This window comes from Giraffa tippelskirchi, chromosome 8 (genome assembly GCF_054371585.1).
Source record: "Giraffa tippelskirchi isolate mGirTip1 chromosome 8, T2T-mGirTip1v1.2.pri, whole genome shotgun sequence".
NCBI classification, from domain to species: Eukaryota; Metazoa; Chordata; class Mammalia; order Artiodactyla; family Giraffidae; genus Giraffa; species Giraffa tippelskirchi.
In genome coordinates, this window is record NC_137282.1 from 117,686,464 (window position 1) to 117,700,022 (window position 13,559).

A 13,559-nucleotide genomic window follows, 5' to 3' on the forward strand; every position below is an offset into this window, starting at 1 on the left:
GCAGCAGGCCAGACTTCCCTGTACTTCACCATCTCCCGGAGTTTGCTCAAACTCTTGTCCATTGAGTTGGTGATGCCATCCCACCATCTCATCCTCTGTTGCCCTCTTCTCCTGCCCTCAATCTTTTCCAGTATCAGTGTGTTTTCCAATGAGTCGGCTCTTTCCATATTAGTGTCTGATGTATGGGAGCTTCAGCTTCAGCATCGGTCCTTCCAGCGAATATTCAGAGAAGGTCGGGAGGAGGGAAGCCCAGCTGTAAGGATCAGATTGTCCTCCTTCAGAGCCAAACAGCTACCTAAGTTTCCTTTCATCCTCTTTTCCTCCTCAGAAACTGAGACCACCCCTGGGGAGAAGGAGTGAAAAGCACAGGGCCAATCCCTAATTGACCAGGTTAAGGTTCAGAAACCACTATGCTTAAAAGCATAAGCTACAGCCAAGTTTGGGTTTTCCTGCTTAGAGCAAAAATGGAGGCTTGTGTGTAGGGGTAAGCTGAATCACAGGAAAAAAAATTAACATCCGGCTCTTAAATTTTTCTGTACTAATAACCCATATCAAATTTTTCTTGTCATTTGTTTTATGCTTGAAAAGGTCTTTCCCATCCTGGTAGTTCTATTCCAGTTTAATGACTACACTGAAGCACTTTAATCAAGGCAGAATTTATTCTGTTGTATGGGGTGAGTCTGGGCTCACATTTTATTTATTCCTCTTAAATTAGTTGACCACTTTCTCTCTTATACAATTGTGTTTTTTTTTTAATTTTCCAACAACATTATTGAGATACAATTCACATAGCCTAAAAGTCACTGTTCAATGTATACAGTTTACAGTAAGTCCCCTACATATGAACCTTCAAGTTGAGAACTTTCAAAGATGCAAATGTGCCCCTGTATGTCAGCTATTGTAACTGTACTACTGTACTTTTTCAAGGTCTTGTAATGTAAGATAAAGAATGTTTTATTTTGGGTTTGCTTTTTATGTGTTATTTCTGTGAAAAGTATCATAAACCTACTACAGTGCAGTACTCTATAGCCAATTGTGTTTGTTGGGTACCTAGGCTAACTTTGTTGGGCTTACAAACAGGCCTAGAAACAAGTTCCCTTTCATGTATATGATTTTTAAATATTTTCTCCCATTCTGTGGGCTGTTCACTTTCTTGATCATATCCCTTGTAGCAACAAAGCTTTAAATTTTCATGTAGTCCCATTTATCTATTTTTGTTGTTGTTGTAGCTTGTTTTTCGTATCATATCTGAGAAACCATCTCCTAATCCAAAGCATGAAGATGTATGGCTACAGAGTTTCCTCCAAGGGCTTTATTGCTCTAGCTCTTAAATTTAGGTCTCTGGTAAATTTTGAGTTAATGCTTTGTATACCTTATATGTGAGGAGTCCAAGTTCATTCTTTTGCATTTGCATATTCAGCTGTCCTTCACCAGTGAGGAAGAAATTGTTCTTCCCTCATTGAATTGGTATTGTCACTCTTGTAGAAAATCAGCTGACATAGATATATGGGTTTGTCTCTAGACTTTCAGTTCAATTTCATCAGTCTATGTGTCTATTTTATGTTAGCAACCTATTGTTGTTCAGTCATTAAGTCACATCTGACTCTTTGCGATCCCATGGACAGTGTGGACTACACCCTGCTGGACTCCTCTGCCCGTGAGATTTCCCAGGCAAGAATACTGGAGTGAGTAGATCCAGGGATCAAACCCGCGTCTCCTGCATCAGCACGTGGGTTCTTGACTGCTGAGCCACCAAGGAAGCCCATGTTAGTACTGCACTGTCTTGATTATTATTGTCTTGTAGTAAGTTTTGAAACTGACATGTCTGAGCCCTCTAACTTTGTTCCTTCTCTTGATTGCTTTGGCTATCCTGGGTCCTTTATATTTCCATATGAATTTAGGATCAGCTTGCCAATTTCTGCGAAGAAGCTGGGGTTTTGATGGGGACTGTGTTGAATCTGTAGATCAATTTACTGTCACGTGAATAATATTAAGTTTTTTGATCCATAAATATACAATGCCTTTTCATTTATTTAGGTCTTCTTTACCAGTCCTTGGGCTTCCCTGGTGGCTCAGACGGTAAAGAATCTACCTGCAATGCAGAAGACCTGGGTTCGATCCTCAGGTCGGAAGATTCCCTGGAGAAGAGAATGGCTACCCACTGCAGTATTCATGGCTGGAGGATGCCATGGGTACAGGAGCCTAGCGGGCTACAGTCTATGGGGTCACAAACAGACAAGACGGAGCAATGAACACATTCTTTAATATCCTTAAAAAAAAACTTTCTGTAGTTTTATAGTGTTCATTTTTTAAAAACTCTTCTTCCCTCTATGACTAACTGCTTTTGGACTTTAAACTCATTTTAAATGGGTTCTGTTTCTGTCCTTTTATTATACTGCACGACTTAAGTGTGTTCTGCACTGATGCTGCACTGTTTTACTTACAACAGTTTTGCAGGACACTCCGACATCATATTAGGAAAGCCTTTCTATCCTCCTATCGATTTGTTTTTCTAAAAATCTCTTGTCCTCACTCACTCTCCCATATGAATGTCAAAATCATATGAGGTTCCAAGAAAAGAATTCCATGGCAATTTGAATTGGAAGTACGTGTTCTGGTTCATTTAAGGGAATGGGCTCCTTTATAGCACTCAGAGTACCTTTACTTATCCAAATTTTCTGCTATGTGTTTCAGCAATATGTTGTATTTTTCTTCATTGGTTCGGCGAGGATTAATTTTATGTGTCACTTCTCATCTGTACCAGACGAAGTGACATTTTAATGAGGTTTTGGACTTGGAATTGATGTTTGAATGGTTTAAGAATTCTAAGGATGTTGATGTAAAAGAACAAAATTAGAACATTTCCTAACACCATATGCAAAGATAAACTCAAAATGGATTAAAGACCTAAATGTAAGGTCAGAGACTATAAAACTCTTAGAGGAAAGCATAGGCAGAATGCTCGATGACATAAATCAAAGCAACAACCTCTATGGCCCACCTCCTAGAGTAATGGAAATAAAAACAAAAGTAAACAAGTGGGATCTGATTAAACGTAAAAGCTTTTGCACAGCAAAGGAAACTATAAGCAAGGTGAAAAGACAACCCTCAGAATGGGAAAAAATAATAGCAGATGAAACAACTGACAAAGGATTAATTTCCAAAATATACAAGCAGCTCATACAACTCAATACCAGAAAAACAAACAACCCAATCAAAAAGTGGGGGAAAAGACCCACACAAGACATTTCTCTAGAGAAGACATACAGATGGCTAACAAACACATGAAAAGATGCTCAGTATTGATTATTATTAGAGAAATGCAAATCAAAACTACAATGAGATTATCACCTCACACTGGTCAGAATGGCCATTATCAAAAAGTATGCAAACAACAAACGCTGAAGAGGGTGTGGAGAAAAGGGAACCCTCTTGCACTGTTGGTGGGAATGTAAATTGATACAGCCAGTATGGAAGATGGTATGGAAATTCCTTAAAAAACTAGGAAGCAAACCACCATATGACCCAGCAATCTCACTTCTAGGCATATACCCTGAGGAAACCAAAACTGAAAAAGACACATGTACCCCAATGTTAACTGCAGTGCTATTTACAACAGCTAGAACACGGAAGCAACCTAGATGTCCATCAACAGTAGAATGGATAAAGAAGCTGTGGTACATATACACAATGGAATATTACTCAGCCATAAAAGGAACACACTTGCATCCATCCTAATGAGGTGGATGAATCTAGAGCCTATTATACAGAGTGAAGTGAGCCAGAAAGAGAAAGATAAATATCGTGTTCTTAAGCACATATATGGAATCTAGAAAAATGGTATCGAAGAATTTATTTTCAGTGCAGCAATGGAGAAACAAACATAGAGAACAGACTTATGGACATGGGGAAAGGGGAGGAGAGGGTGAGATGTATAGGGAGAGGAACATGGAAACTTACAGTACCATCTGTAAAATAGTCAGTCAATAGGAATTTACTGTATGGCTCGGGGAACTCAGACAGGGGCTCTGTATCAAACTAGAGGGGTGGGATGGAGAGGGAGATGGGACAGAGGTTTAAGATGGAGGGGACATATGTATACCTATGGCTGATTCATGTTGAGGTTTGACAGAAAATAACAAAATTCTGGAAAGCGATCATCCTTCAATTAAAAAAATAAATTAATTAAAAAAAAAGAATTCTGGGGATGTCGAGATGGGGTGAGTGTATTGTGCACAAGAGAAGGACATAAATTTGGGGGAAAATGCAGAATGTTACGGACCAAACTGTATCCCTCAAAACTTACACAGTGGAGTCCTAACCACCAATGTGACCGTATTTAGAGATAGGGTCCTAAGGAGGTTAGAGGTTAAATGAGGCCAAAGGGTGGGGCCTTAGTCTGATAGGAAGCGGCCTTGTGAGAAGCAGAAGCGACACTCAGAACTCGCTCTCTTTTCTGTGTGTACTGAGAGCAGAGGTTATGTGAGGACGGAGACAGAGGAGCCTGCCAGGCTACAGTCCTGTCCATGGGGTTGCAAAAGAGTCGGACGTGACTTAACGACTCAACAAGAACAATAGTGTCAGAAGGTGGTTGTATACAAGCCAGTAACTGAAACCAACCCTAAGAACACCTTGATTTTGGACTTCTAGTCTTCTAGAACTGTGAAAAAATAAATGTCTGCTGTTCGAGGCACCCAGTGTGTGCTTTTCTTTCATGGTACCTTGCAGACTATTGGGGCTTCCCAGGTGGCACCAGTGGTAAAGAACCGGCTTGTCAATGCAGGAGACCTAAGAGACGCAAGAGAAGTGGGTCCCATCCCTGGGTTGGGAGGATCCCCTGGCAGAGGGCATGGCAACCCACTCCAGTATTCCTGCCTGGAGAATCCCATGGACAGAGGACCCTGGCAGGCTACAGTCCATGGGATTGCAGAGAGTCAGGCATGACTGAGTAACTAATACTACAGACTACTAATAATACACGGTTCTACACATTTCTTACAATTTTTTTACTAGGTATTTTTTTTTTTTTTTTTACTATAATGTTATTCAAGGCTGTATTTGGAAAAGGGGTTCTGAAACTTTTGTGGACCTATTAATAATGATCCTCAGTTCCTTTTCTTGAAGTCTGTTCTCATTGCTATCGCCTCACATCAGACTATCTTTCCGCTTCTGTTACTGAGCTGCTGCATTCAAAGGGACCTGACCCTGGTTTACCTTCATATTGGAGGACAAAGACACTGCAATTTCCAAGTGCTATCCTTGAAGTCAGGCACATACACTCATTTTTAGAGACCAATCAGAATTTTTATCCCAAAGTAAAAAAAAAAGTATTAGAAACAGATGATGATTTTTGTGTGTGTATGTTTATTACACAGTAGTCTCAAATCAAATTGAAAACAAAAAGTGGAGCTACAAACCAAAGTTACAATAGTACTAGCTTTTCATTTTTTTAAACTTCTGATTTTATACTGGAGTATAGCTGATTAACAATGTTGTGATAATTTCAGGTGGACAGCAAAGGGACTCAACCATACATATACATGTATCCATTCTTCCCCAAACTCCCCTCCCATCCAGGCTGACACAGAATATTGAGCAGAGTTCCCTGTGCTACATAGTAGGACCTTGCTGGTTATCTGTTTTAATTATAGCAGTGTAGCACTAGCTTTTCTAGTCACCCATCTATCTATTTTTACCAGAGATCTTTATCTCTTCATAAGGCTTTGAGTTACTGTCAAAAATCCTGCACTCCAACCTGAAGAACTCTGTGCTGAGGCAGAACTCTCGCAACTCTTATAAACTGGGCATGTCTTAATTTCTCCTTTGTTTTCGAAGGACAGTTTTGCTACCCATAGGATTCTTGGTTGACAGCTTCTTTCCTTTCAGTGCTTCTAATACACTGACCCATGTCATCTGGCCTCTGAGGCTCCCGATGAGAAATCTATTCATGATCCTCTCAGAAAATCTCTCAGCTTTGCAGACATTAATTATATACCTTATGAGTGTCTTATGCAACAGGACAGTTTCTGATAGTATAGTCAAGTTCATTTAAATGGTCACTTTATTTTGAGACCAGAGTTTAAGGAAAAGGAATTGAATATTTCAAGTGTAGATGTTATGAGGTCCTTAACATCATTACTGATTTTCAAACTAGACATGGAAAGGCTGCTGAAGAATTCTACAGCTTTTAATTTCTGAGAAAGTGAATACCAGTCTCTAATAGCATATATAAAGAAAAATCTCTTTAGGACCCTTTTTCCTAAGTGTAAAGGGGCTTTGAACCTGAAAAGGGAGAAAACCATTAGGATTTATCCTCAGCCATGATTTGTCCGTTTCCTGCTCTGTCCTCACAGGGCACAATTGTGATGAACTCACTAAAAACCTTATATAAGAGCCCAGCTGGTCCCAGGTTTTTGGTCCTTAGAGCCCAGGAAGCTGACACTGGTGACCTGACGGCTGGACCCACAATTAGCGCGTTGTTTTTCTATGTTTTTGCCATTCTGTTGATTTTATTTTTCCTTTTTTTTTTTAGTTAGTGCTGCTAGTATTAGTATCATTAGTATCATTGGTACAGTTAGCATATTTGGTATAGTTAATAGTTTATTAGCAAAGTTAGTATAGGTATTATACTATAGGTATAGGTATTATAACTATTAGCATAGTTAGCCCTGATAGTATATAGCTGGCATAGTTAGCATAGTTAGTACAGTTGGCATAGTTTCGTTGCTAGTATAGTTGTCATAGTTGGCGTTTGTTAGTTTAGTTGGCATAGATAGCGTTAGTTTCTTTAGTTGCCATAGTGTTTGTTAGTATAGTTTGCATAGAGTAGTTAGCTGGTAGAATAGTTAGCTGGTAGAGTAGTTAGCTGGTAGAGTAGTTAGGGTTTACCACCATGCAGGACCTAATGGCCATTTATTCAACTAAAGGAACTCGAATAGGGAATTATGAAATTGTCCACACTATTGCAGTAGGTCGCTTTGCGACAGTTAAGTTGGCCCGGCATGTTGTGGCCGAGACCGAGGTGGTCCTTAAGGTAATAAACAACAGGACAAGGAATATGTCCGGCTTCCAAGCATTGGTGTGAGAGGAGAAGTTTGGAGCCTCTAGACAATGAGCATGTTGTTAGACTCCTCGATGTCATTGGTACCGAAGAGTCTCCCATCATGGTTATGGAATACATGAGTGGGGGAGACACGCAAACCTACCTGGATCAGCAGGGCCGCATGACGGAGAAGGAAGCCCGACGCCTCTTCCGGCAGCTCCTTTCGCGCCTGAACCACTGCCATGATCGGGGCATCCTGCACCGGGACCTGAAACCGAGTAACTTGCTCCTTGATGCTCATCAGAATGTTAAGATTGCAGACTTCGGTCTGAGCACCAAATACTACCAGATTCCACGGAAGTTATTTATAGACTGTGGCACCCCTTCCTTCGCAGCCCCTGAGCTCTTCCTGGGGCTGCAACACATAGGCCTGACCGTGGATGTGTGGAGCCTTGGCGTCGTCCTGTACGTCATGGTGACTGGGTCCGAATCCTTCCGAGGACGAGATTATTGGCAGATGAAGCGGAGTGTGCTCAGAGGGGACTATCACGTGCCCGAGTACCTTTCACATGAAGTGAGAATATTAATAGCAAGCATGCTGACCCTCGACCCGAGGATCATAGCTACTATACCCCATCTTTGGCAGCATCCATGGGTGACGATGGATGAGGAGGAGCCACTCTGTGACGAGGACTGGGAGGTGACCGGGCAGAAGCTTCTGGGCTCTAGGTGCGCTGAAAGCCACAGATCAGAAAGCATGGGCTTGGACAGACCCAGGGTGAGGCCCCGCACCATCCGTGTGAAGCCCGCCCCTGTCATAATGGACTTCACCATGGATAAACCTCAGCCTCCAAGCCCTGAGCCCACCATCATACCACACTGGCTATTCGTGATGGAGCCCACCCACGAGTGGGGTGAGATCCCTGACCCTACCGCTCCCCCACCTCCCCCATCTTCCTGCTGTGACCACGGGGCTATGCCCTCCACCCATGGGCCCCCCCAACACCCGCCCCACGCCTGACACCTGGGGCATTACCGATATCTTGGGCACGGGTGGCGCCCGGGACACCCGCGGCGAGAGCGGCACCCACGGTACCCGTGAGGGAACCCACGACCCGCTGAGTGTGGCCGACACCCCCGGAAGCTCCTCCCAAGCTGGGCAGTCTCACTCCCCAGCCACTCCCTCTGGCCTCAGCAAGAAAAAGAGGGGCGTGGCTGGGAGAATCTGGAGGTTTATAAGAAAATATTGCTGCTGTGGACTGCCCAGCGATACCTGCACAAGCCAAGGAGGCCCAGAACAACCCATGGATGACTGACCACGGACAGTCGACCAAGACAAAAGCAGCCCTGCCGAGCCCCCGGGACCCAGTCAGTCCAGCACCTCCACGGCCTTCAGGAGCCCTGGGCAGCTCGGAGGATGGTCTGGGGCAGCCTGACCCCGCTGCCCCTCCTCCGCCACTGGGTGAAACCACAGCCTGGACTCTACCCCAGGGCGTGTCCCCCTTCCCCCACACTGCCCCCTTCCATGGTGCTGGTGGAGGGGATCAGTTCAGTTCAGTTCAGTCGCTCAGTCGTGTCCGACTCTTTGCGACCCCATGAATTGCAGCACGCCAGGCCTCTCTGTCCATCACCAACTCCCAGAGTCTACCCAAACCCATGTCCATCGAGTTGGTGATGCCATCCAACCATCTCATCCTCTGTCGTCCCCTTCTCCTCCCACCCCCAATCTTACCCAGCATTAGGGTAGTTTTTGCCAACTCCCTGTGTCTTCATAGTTTTAATAAACTTCATTTCCCCAGAAAGATGTATCTCCCTGGGTTTTGCATCCTCTCCAGTTAGAGAAGTGTGTAGTCATGTAGGACTTGAAGTTAATGAGCTAACAATTAGCACAGTGATTCTCCAGAGCAGCAACTGCTGAACTGCAGGGCAGAAATGCAGAAAGAGTCTATCATTCTCCCACAGACAACACTGAACATTTTCAGAAGGGCTGAGGGGAACTTCTGATCTCTGCAGCCTGTGTTAATTATGACCGGGAGGTCTAGGATAGGATAGTAAGGCCCCTGAACCAGCTGGAGTGGGGTGTGGTCCACTCCCTGTGCAGATGAGTTTTCTGAAAGTCCTGCAGAAGGTGGTGCTCTCCTCTCCCCTCTGGGGAGGGGCCCTGACGGGTGGGCTTTTGTTACAATATGGCTTCTTTTATGTTTTGGCCTCATGGCATGTGGGATCTTAGTTCCCTGACCAGGGATGGAACCCACATCCCTTACATTGGAAGGCAAAGTCCTAACACCGGACTGCCAGCAGAAGCCCCTTTTTGGATGTGTGGGTCTGACCACAGGGACTGGATGATTTTAAAACACTAGATTTGTCAGCATTACTTGGTTCCCTTCTTCAACGAGCCCTTGACCACAGGGGTGACTGGAACAGGGTCTTCTCCTCAGAGGTCTGTCTCTGGGGATGCACACGCTCGGTGGCAATGCCTGAGCCGTCCCATTGGCTCTTGTGTGCTTACATGTCACTTGCCGACTGCAGAATCCTTCACCACAAGACACAGAGCACTCTGACCACGTGCCTGTGAGCCACTTAAGAACAAAAACTACAGGAGCTTAGGAGGACAGTCCCTATGGGGACTGTCTTCCAAAGAGAAAGCCCATCCGAGCAGTATGACTGTTTCAGGGCCGACACATGCCTCTGGGAGTGGGCAGCAGCACAATAACTCCCGGCCATACGCTCAGATTTCCGTTCACTCAGAAGCGACAGAATCACCACGTAGAGACAATAGCATCGGGGTGGGATAAAGTCGTCCTCAGGGATGTAAGAGCCATCGGCTGTGTGGCCTCAGAGAGCAAAGCTAGGGCAAAATTAGGTGGAAATTTTGGAAAGGTGAATTTCAACTCATGGAGACCAAAGGGAAGAAAAAAGGAGGCAGCACCTGTGTGCTCCTTGTTGTTGTCGTTGTTTGGTCGTTCAGACTTGTCTGATTCTTGCAACCCCATGGGCTCCAGTGCACCAAGCTCCTCTGTCCATAGGATTTTCCAAGCAAGAACACTGCAGTGGGTTGCTATCTCCTCCCCCAGCCAGAGGATCTCCCCAATCCAGGGATCGAACCTGTCTCCTGCAGCTCCTGCATTGGCAGGCAGATTCTTTACCACTAGCGCCATCTGGGAAGATGGACTGGAAGACTGGGATTGACATATATACACTACTATGTATAAAACAGGTAACTAACGAAAGTCTACTGTATCACACAGGGAACTCTACTCAGCGTTCTGTGGTGACCTAAACGGGAAGGAAATCCAAAAAGAGGGGATGTATGTATACATGTGACTGATTCACTTTGCTGTACAGTAGAAACACATCGTAAAGCAGCTATCCTCCAATAAAAAACAAATAAAGATGTTTCTGCTTATAGAGTGGACAAGGCACTCTAGAAAGGAGACAAAACTCAGGAGGCTCCTGATGTGGCCCTTATGAGGAATGACAAAGACATTGGGAACAGTGGGAAACTGACAGGAATGGATGGAAGTGAGAGGAAAAGGGGGTGGGTAGCTTAGGATGTGGTCATTGTGATCTGGAACACTAACTAGGGGCAGATCAGATTTGGTAGAGATTATGAGTTTGATTTTGGATGCTTTCAAAACTATTGATTTGTGTCATCTATGATATCAAAAGATTATTAATGGCTTCACCCTTGGGGATGCAGATGATGCCACTCTAATGGCAGAAAGTGAAGAGGAACTAAAGAGCCTCTTGATGAGGGTGAAGGAGCAGAGTGAAAGAGCCAGCTTAAGATTACATAGTAAAAAAAAACTAAGATCATGGCATCCGGCTGCATGGCTGCATGGCAAATAGAAGGGGAAAAGGTGGGAGTAGTGACAGATTTCCTCTTCTTGGGCTCCAAAATCACTGTGGATGGTGACTGTAGCCATGAAATCAGAAGACGATTGCTTCTTGCCAGGAAAGCGATGAGAAACCTAGACAGTGTGTTGAAAAGCAGTGACATTATTACTGTGCCAACAAAGGTCCGTACAGTCAAGACTATGGTCTTCCCAGTGGGCATGTACAGTTGTGAAAGCGGGACCACAAAGAAGGCAGAACAGTAAAGAAGTGATGCCTTTGAACTGTGGTGCTTGAGAAGACTCCTGAAAGTCCTTTGGACAGCAAGGATATCAAACCAGTCAATCTTAAGGGAAATCAACCTGAATATTCACTGGAGGGACTAATGCTGAAGCTCCAGCATTTTGGTCACCTGATGAGAACAGATGACTCACTGGAAAAGCCCCTTATGCTGGGAAAGATGTAGGGCAGAAGGAGAAGAGGGCATTAGAGGATGAGGTGGCTAGACGGCATCACCAATGCAATGAACATGAACTTGGGCAAACTCCGAGAGATGGTAAGGGGCAGGGAGGCCTGGCGTGCTGCAGTCTATGGGATCACAAAGAGTCAGACACGACAGGCGACCGAATAACACCACCACCTGTGGGGATAGAGTCTAAGTAATGGTGCTTTTCACGAGTGCCTCTTGTGATGCTGGCCTACTGCCATATCTGAGGTGAACCCATGAAGTCAGCTTCCCTGTGCTCTTAAGGTACATTGTGAGTGCAGGGAGCAGGTGAGAGTGGCAATGAAGACCAGAAGCTCTGAAATCAGGCTAACCCGATTTGAATTCTGGCCCTCGTACCTGTGTGGCCTAGGGGAGTTTTTCCAACTGGATAATAGAGAATGAACAACACTGGAGACATCCCTGGAGGTCCAGTGGTTAAGACTCTGAGCTTCCGGTGCAGGGGACTTGGGTTCAATCCCTGGTTGGTTACGTGGTGTAGCATAACCAAAAAAAAACAAACAAACAATGAAATAAAATAAATTTTTTAAAAAAGAAAATGAACAATATTGACTTGATAGGTGACTGTGAAGTGATCCACAGAAACTACTTAGCTGAGCACCTAGTATAGTCCACATGAAACAAATCTTAGTGGTTGAGTTATTCAGTCCAAATTACTATGCATTTTAAAACAAGTCAAACCCTGGTAGCAAGGAGAGAAGAGTGACTGCACACACCTCGGGGGGGCAGTCCCCGATGTTACAGGGCTGGGACACAGCCTGTGGCTTCCGGAGCTGGTCACAGAAGGCCTCGCTCACTTCCTGCCCATTGGCCATCAGGCACTGGCGCCTCTGAACTTGGGCTCCCAAGTGGCCGCACATGGCAGAACAATGAGTCCAGTTGACAAGCTCCCAGAAAGTCTCTGCAGAAAGAAAAGGAATGTCACAGATGGCCGCCGGAGGAAAAGGGATGATGGGCTGGAGAAGACCCGGCCAGAGACAACCATGAGCTGCTCTCTGGTCAGCTGTCCATTGGGCTCTCTGAGCAGCTCACAGAGAATCTGCCATCAGACGGGGTAAAAGGGTCCTTTAAATCTCATTTTTCCTTGACTAGCTCGTTGTCATAACTGGGCGGGGGAGTTGGGTTGGTGGTGGTGGTTATTACAGCCAGGATGGAGCCCTTGGTCCTGCAGCTGGACTGGAACCCAGTGTGTCCGATGCCAAATCTAACTCTTTCAAAATACTACCTCACATTTCACAAAGGCCCCTTGACAGGTCAAGGCAAGACATACAGCCTGGGAAAGGGGTTGTCTCAGGCCAGCTAGATCTGCCAGAAAAGTCCCAGAGAAGGAGGAGAAACTCTGGGCAGTGGGCCGGCTTCTTAAAACTCTCCAAGCAGAGCCAAGAGGACAAGAGAGGAGGGTCTCTCCAGGGGATGCCCTAATGGATTCTCTTTCTCACAAGTGGATCAGACTGAGAGAGATGAAAGATGATTTAGCGGGGAGCAGGGATTAAGCAGACAGGTTCAAGATACATTTCAATCCCATTCTTACTTCTCCAGTAATTCTTAATCGAAACTTCAGATGAGTCCTGAAGCTGAATAAATAATTTGCCATAGAGCCCTCTGGAAAGGTGAAAATGTGAGTTTCCTTTAAAAAAGCTGAAGCTGACCACCTCCAATAATCATGGCTTGTTTTCCGTTTAGTCCTTGTTCCAAGCAGCCTTTCCTTTCCCTTTTGACACCGGATAAAAAGATGAAGTAGGACATGACAATGACAGATTTGTGTATGATCACAGAAAGGACCAGATTTTCTTGTAATAATCACAAGTAAGTAATAGCTACCAGCTGTGTCCACAGGCTGCTCCACTGAGTACACCTATGCCTTTAACTTAACTGTTTGCCAGTGCTTCCTTTTGATGTTGGAATTTTGTCCTAAGTTGCATATCATTTGCAAAGCAGAACAGTACACATTTTTAGCTGCCCTACAGTTTATTTAAAATATTTTTTAGAAATAGCTAAGTTTATTGAGAAGTTTCCAGGTGATAGGTACTGAGTTAAACACTTTAACATCAATTTTCCATTTAATTCTCATAGCCATCTTGTGATTTAGATTATTTTTACCTGCAGAGGTAGAAATGGAAAGAAGCTATGTGACTTTTCCAAGGTCCTGCAGCTGGACTGGAACCCAGTGTGTCTGAT

The 13,559-nt window shown here is 44.6% G+C and overlaps 1 protein-coding gene across 1 annotated transcript in view; it reads right to left on the bottom strand.

The window, feature by feature from the left end:
• Positions 1-231: 231 nt before the first annotated feature.
• The window catches only part of LOC145518045 (ADAMTS-like protein 3), a 31,441-nt gene continuing 18,113 nt past the window's right edge, over positions 232-13,559 (bottom strand). The window contains exons 2-5 of the mRNA XM_081521485.1: positions 12,098-12,282; positions 8,775-8,961; positions 7,206-7,776; positions 232-253 (exon numbers count right to left, since the gene is read on the bottom strand). Of these exons, the coding sequence (XP_081377611.1) occupies positions 8,926-8,961; positions 12,098-12,282 (221 nt within the window). The 3' untranslated portion in view covers positions 232-253; positions 7,206-7,776; positions 8,775-8,925. The remainder of the gene's footprint in view (positions 254-7,205; positions 7,777-8,774; positions 8,962-12,097; positions 12,283-13,559) is intronic.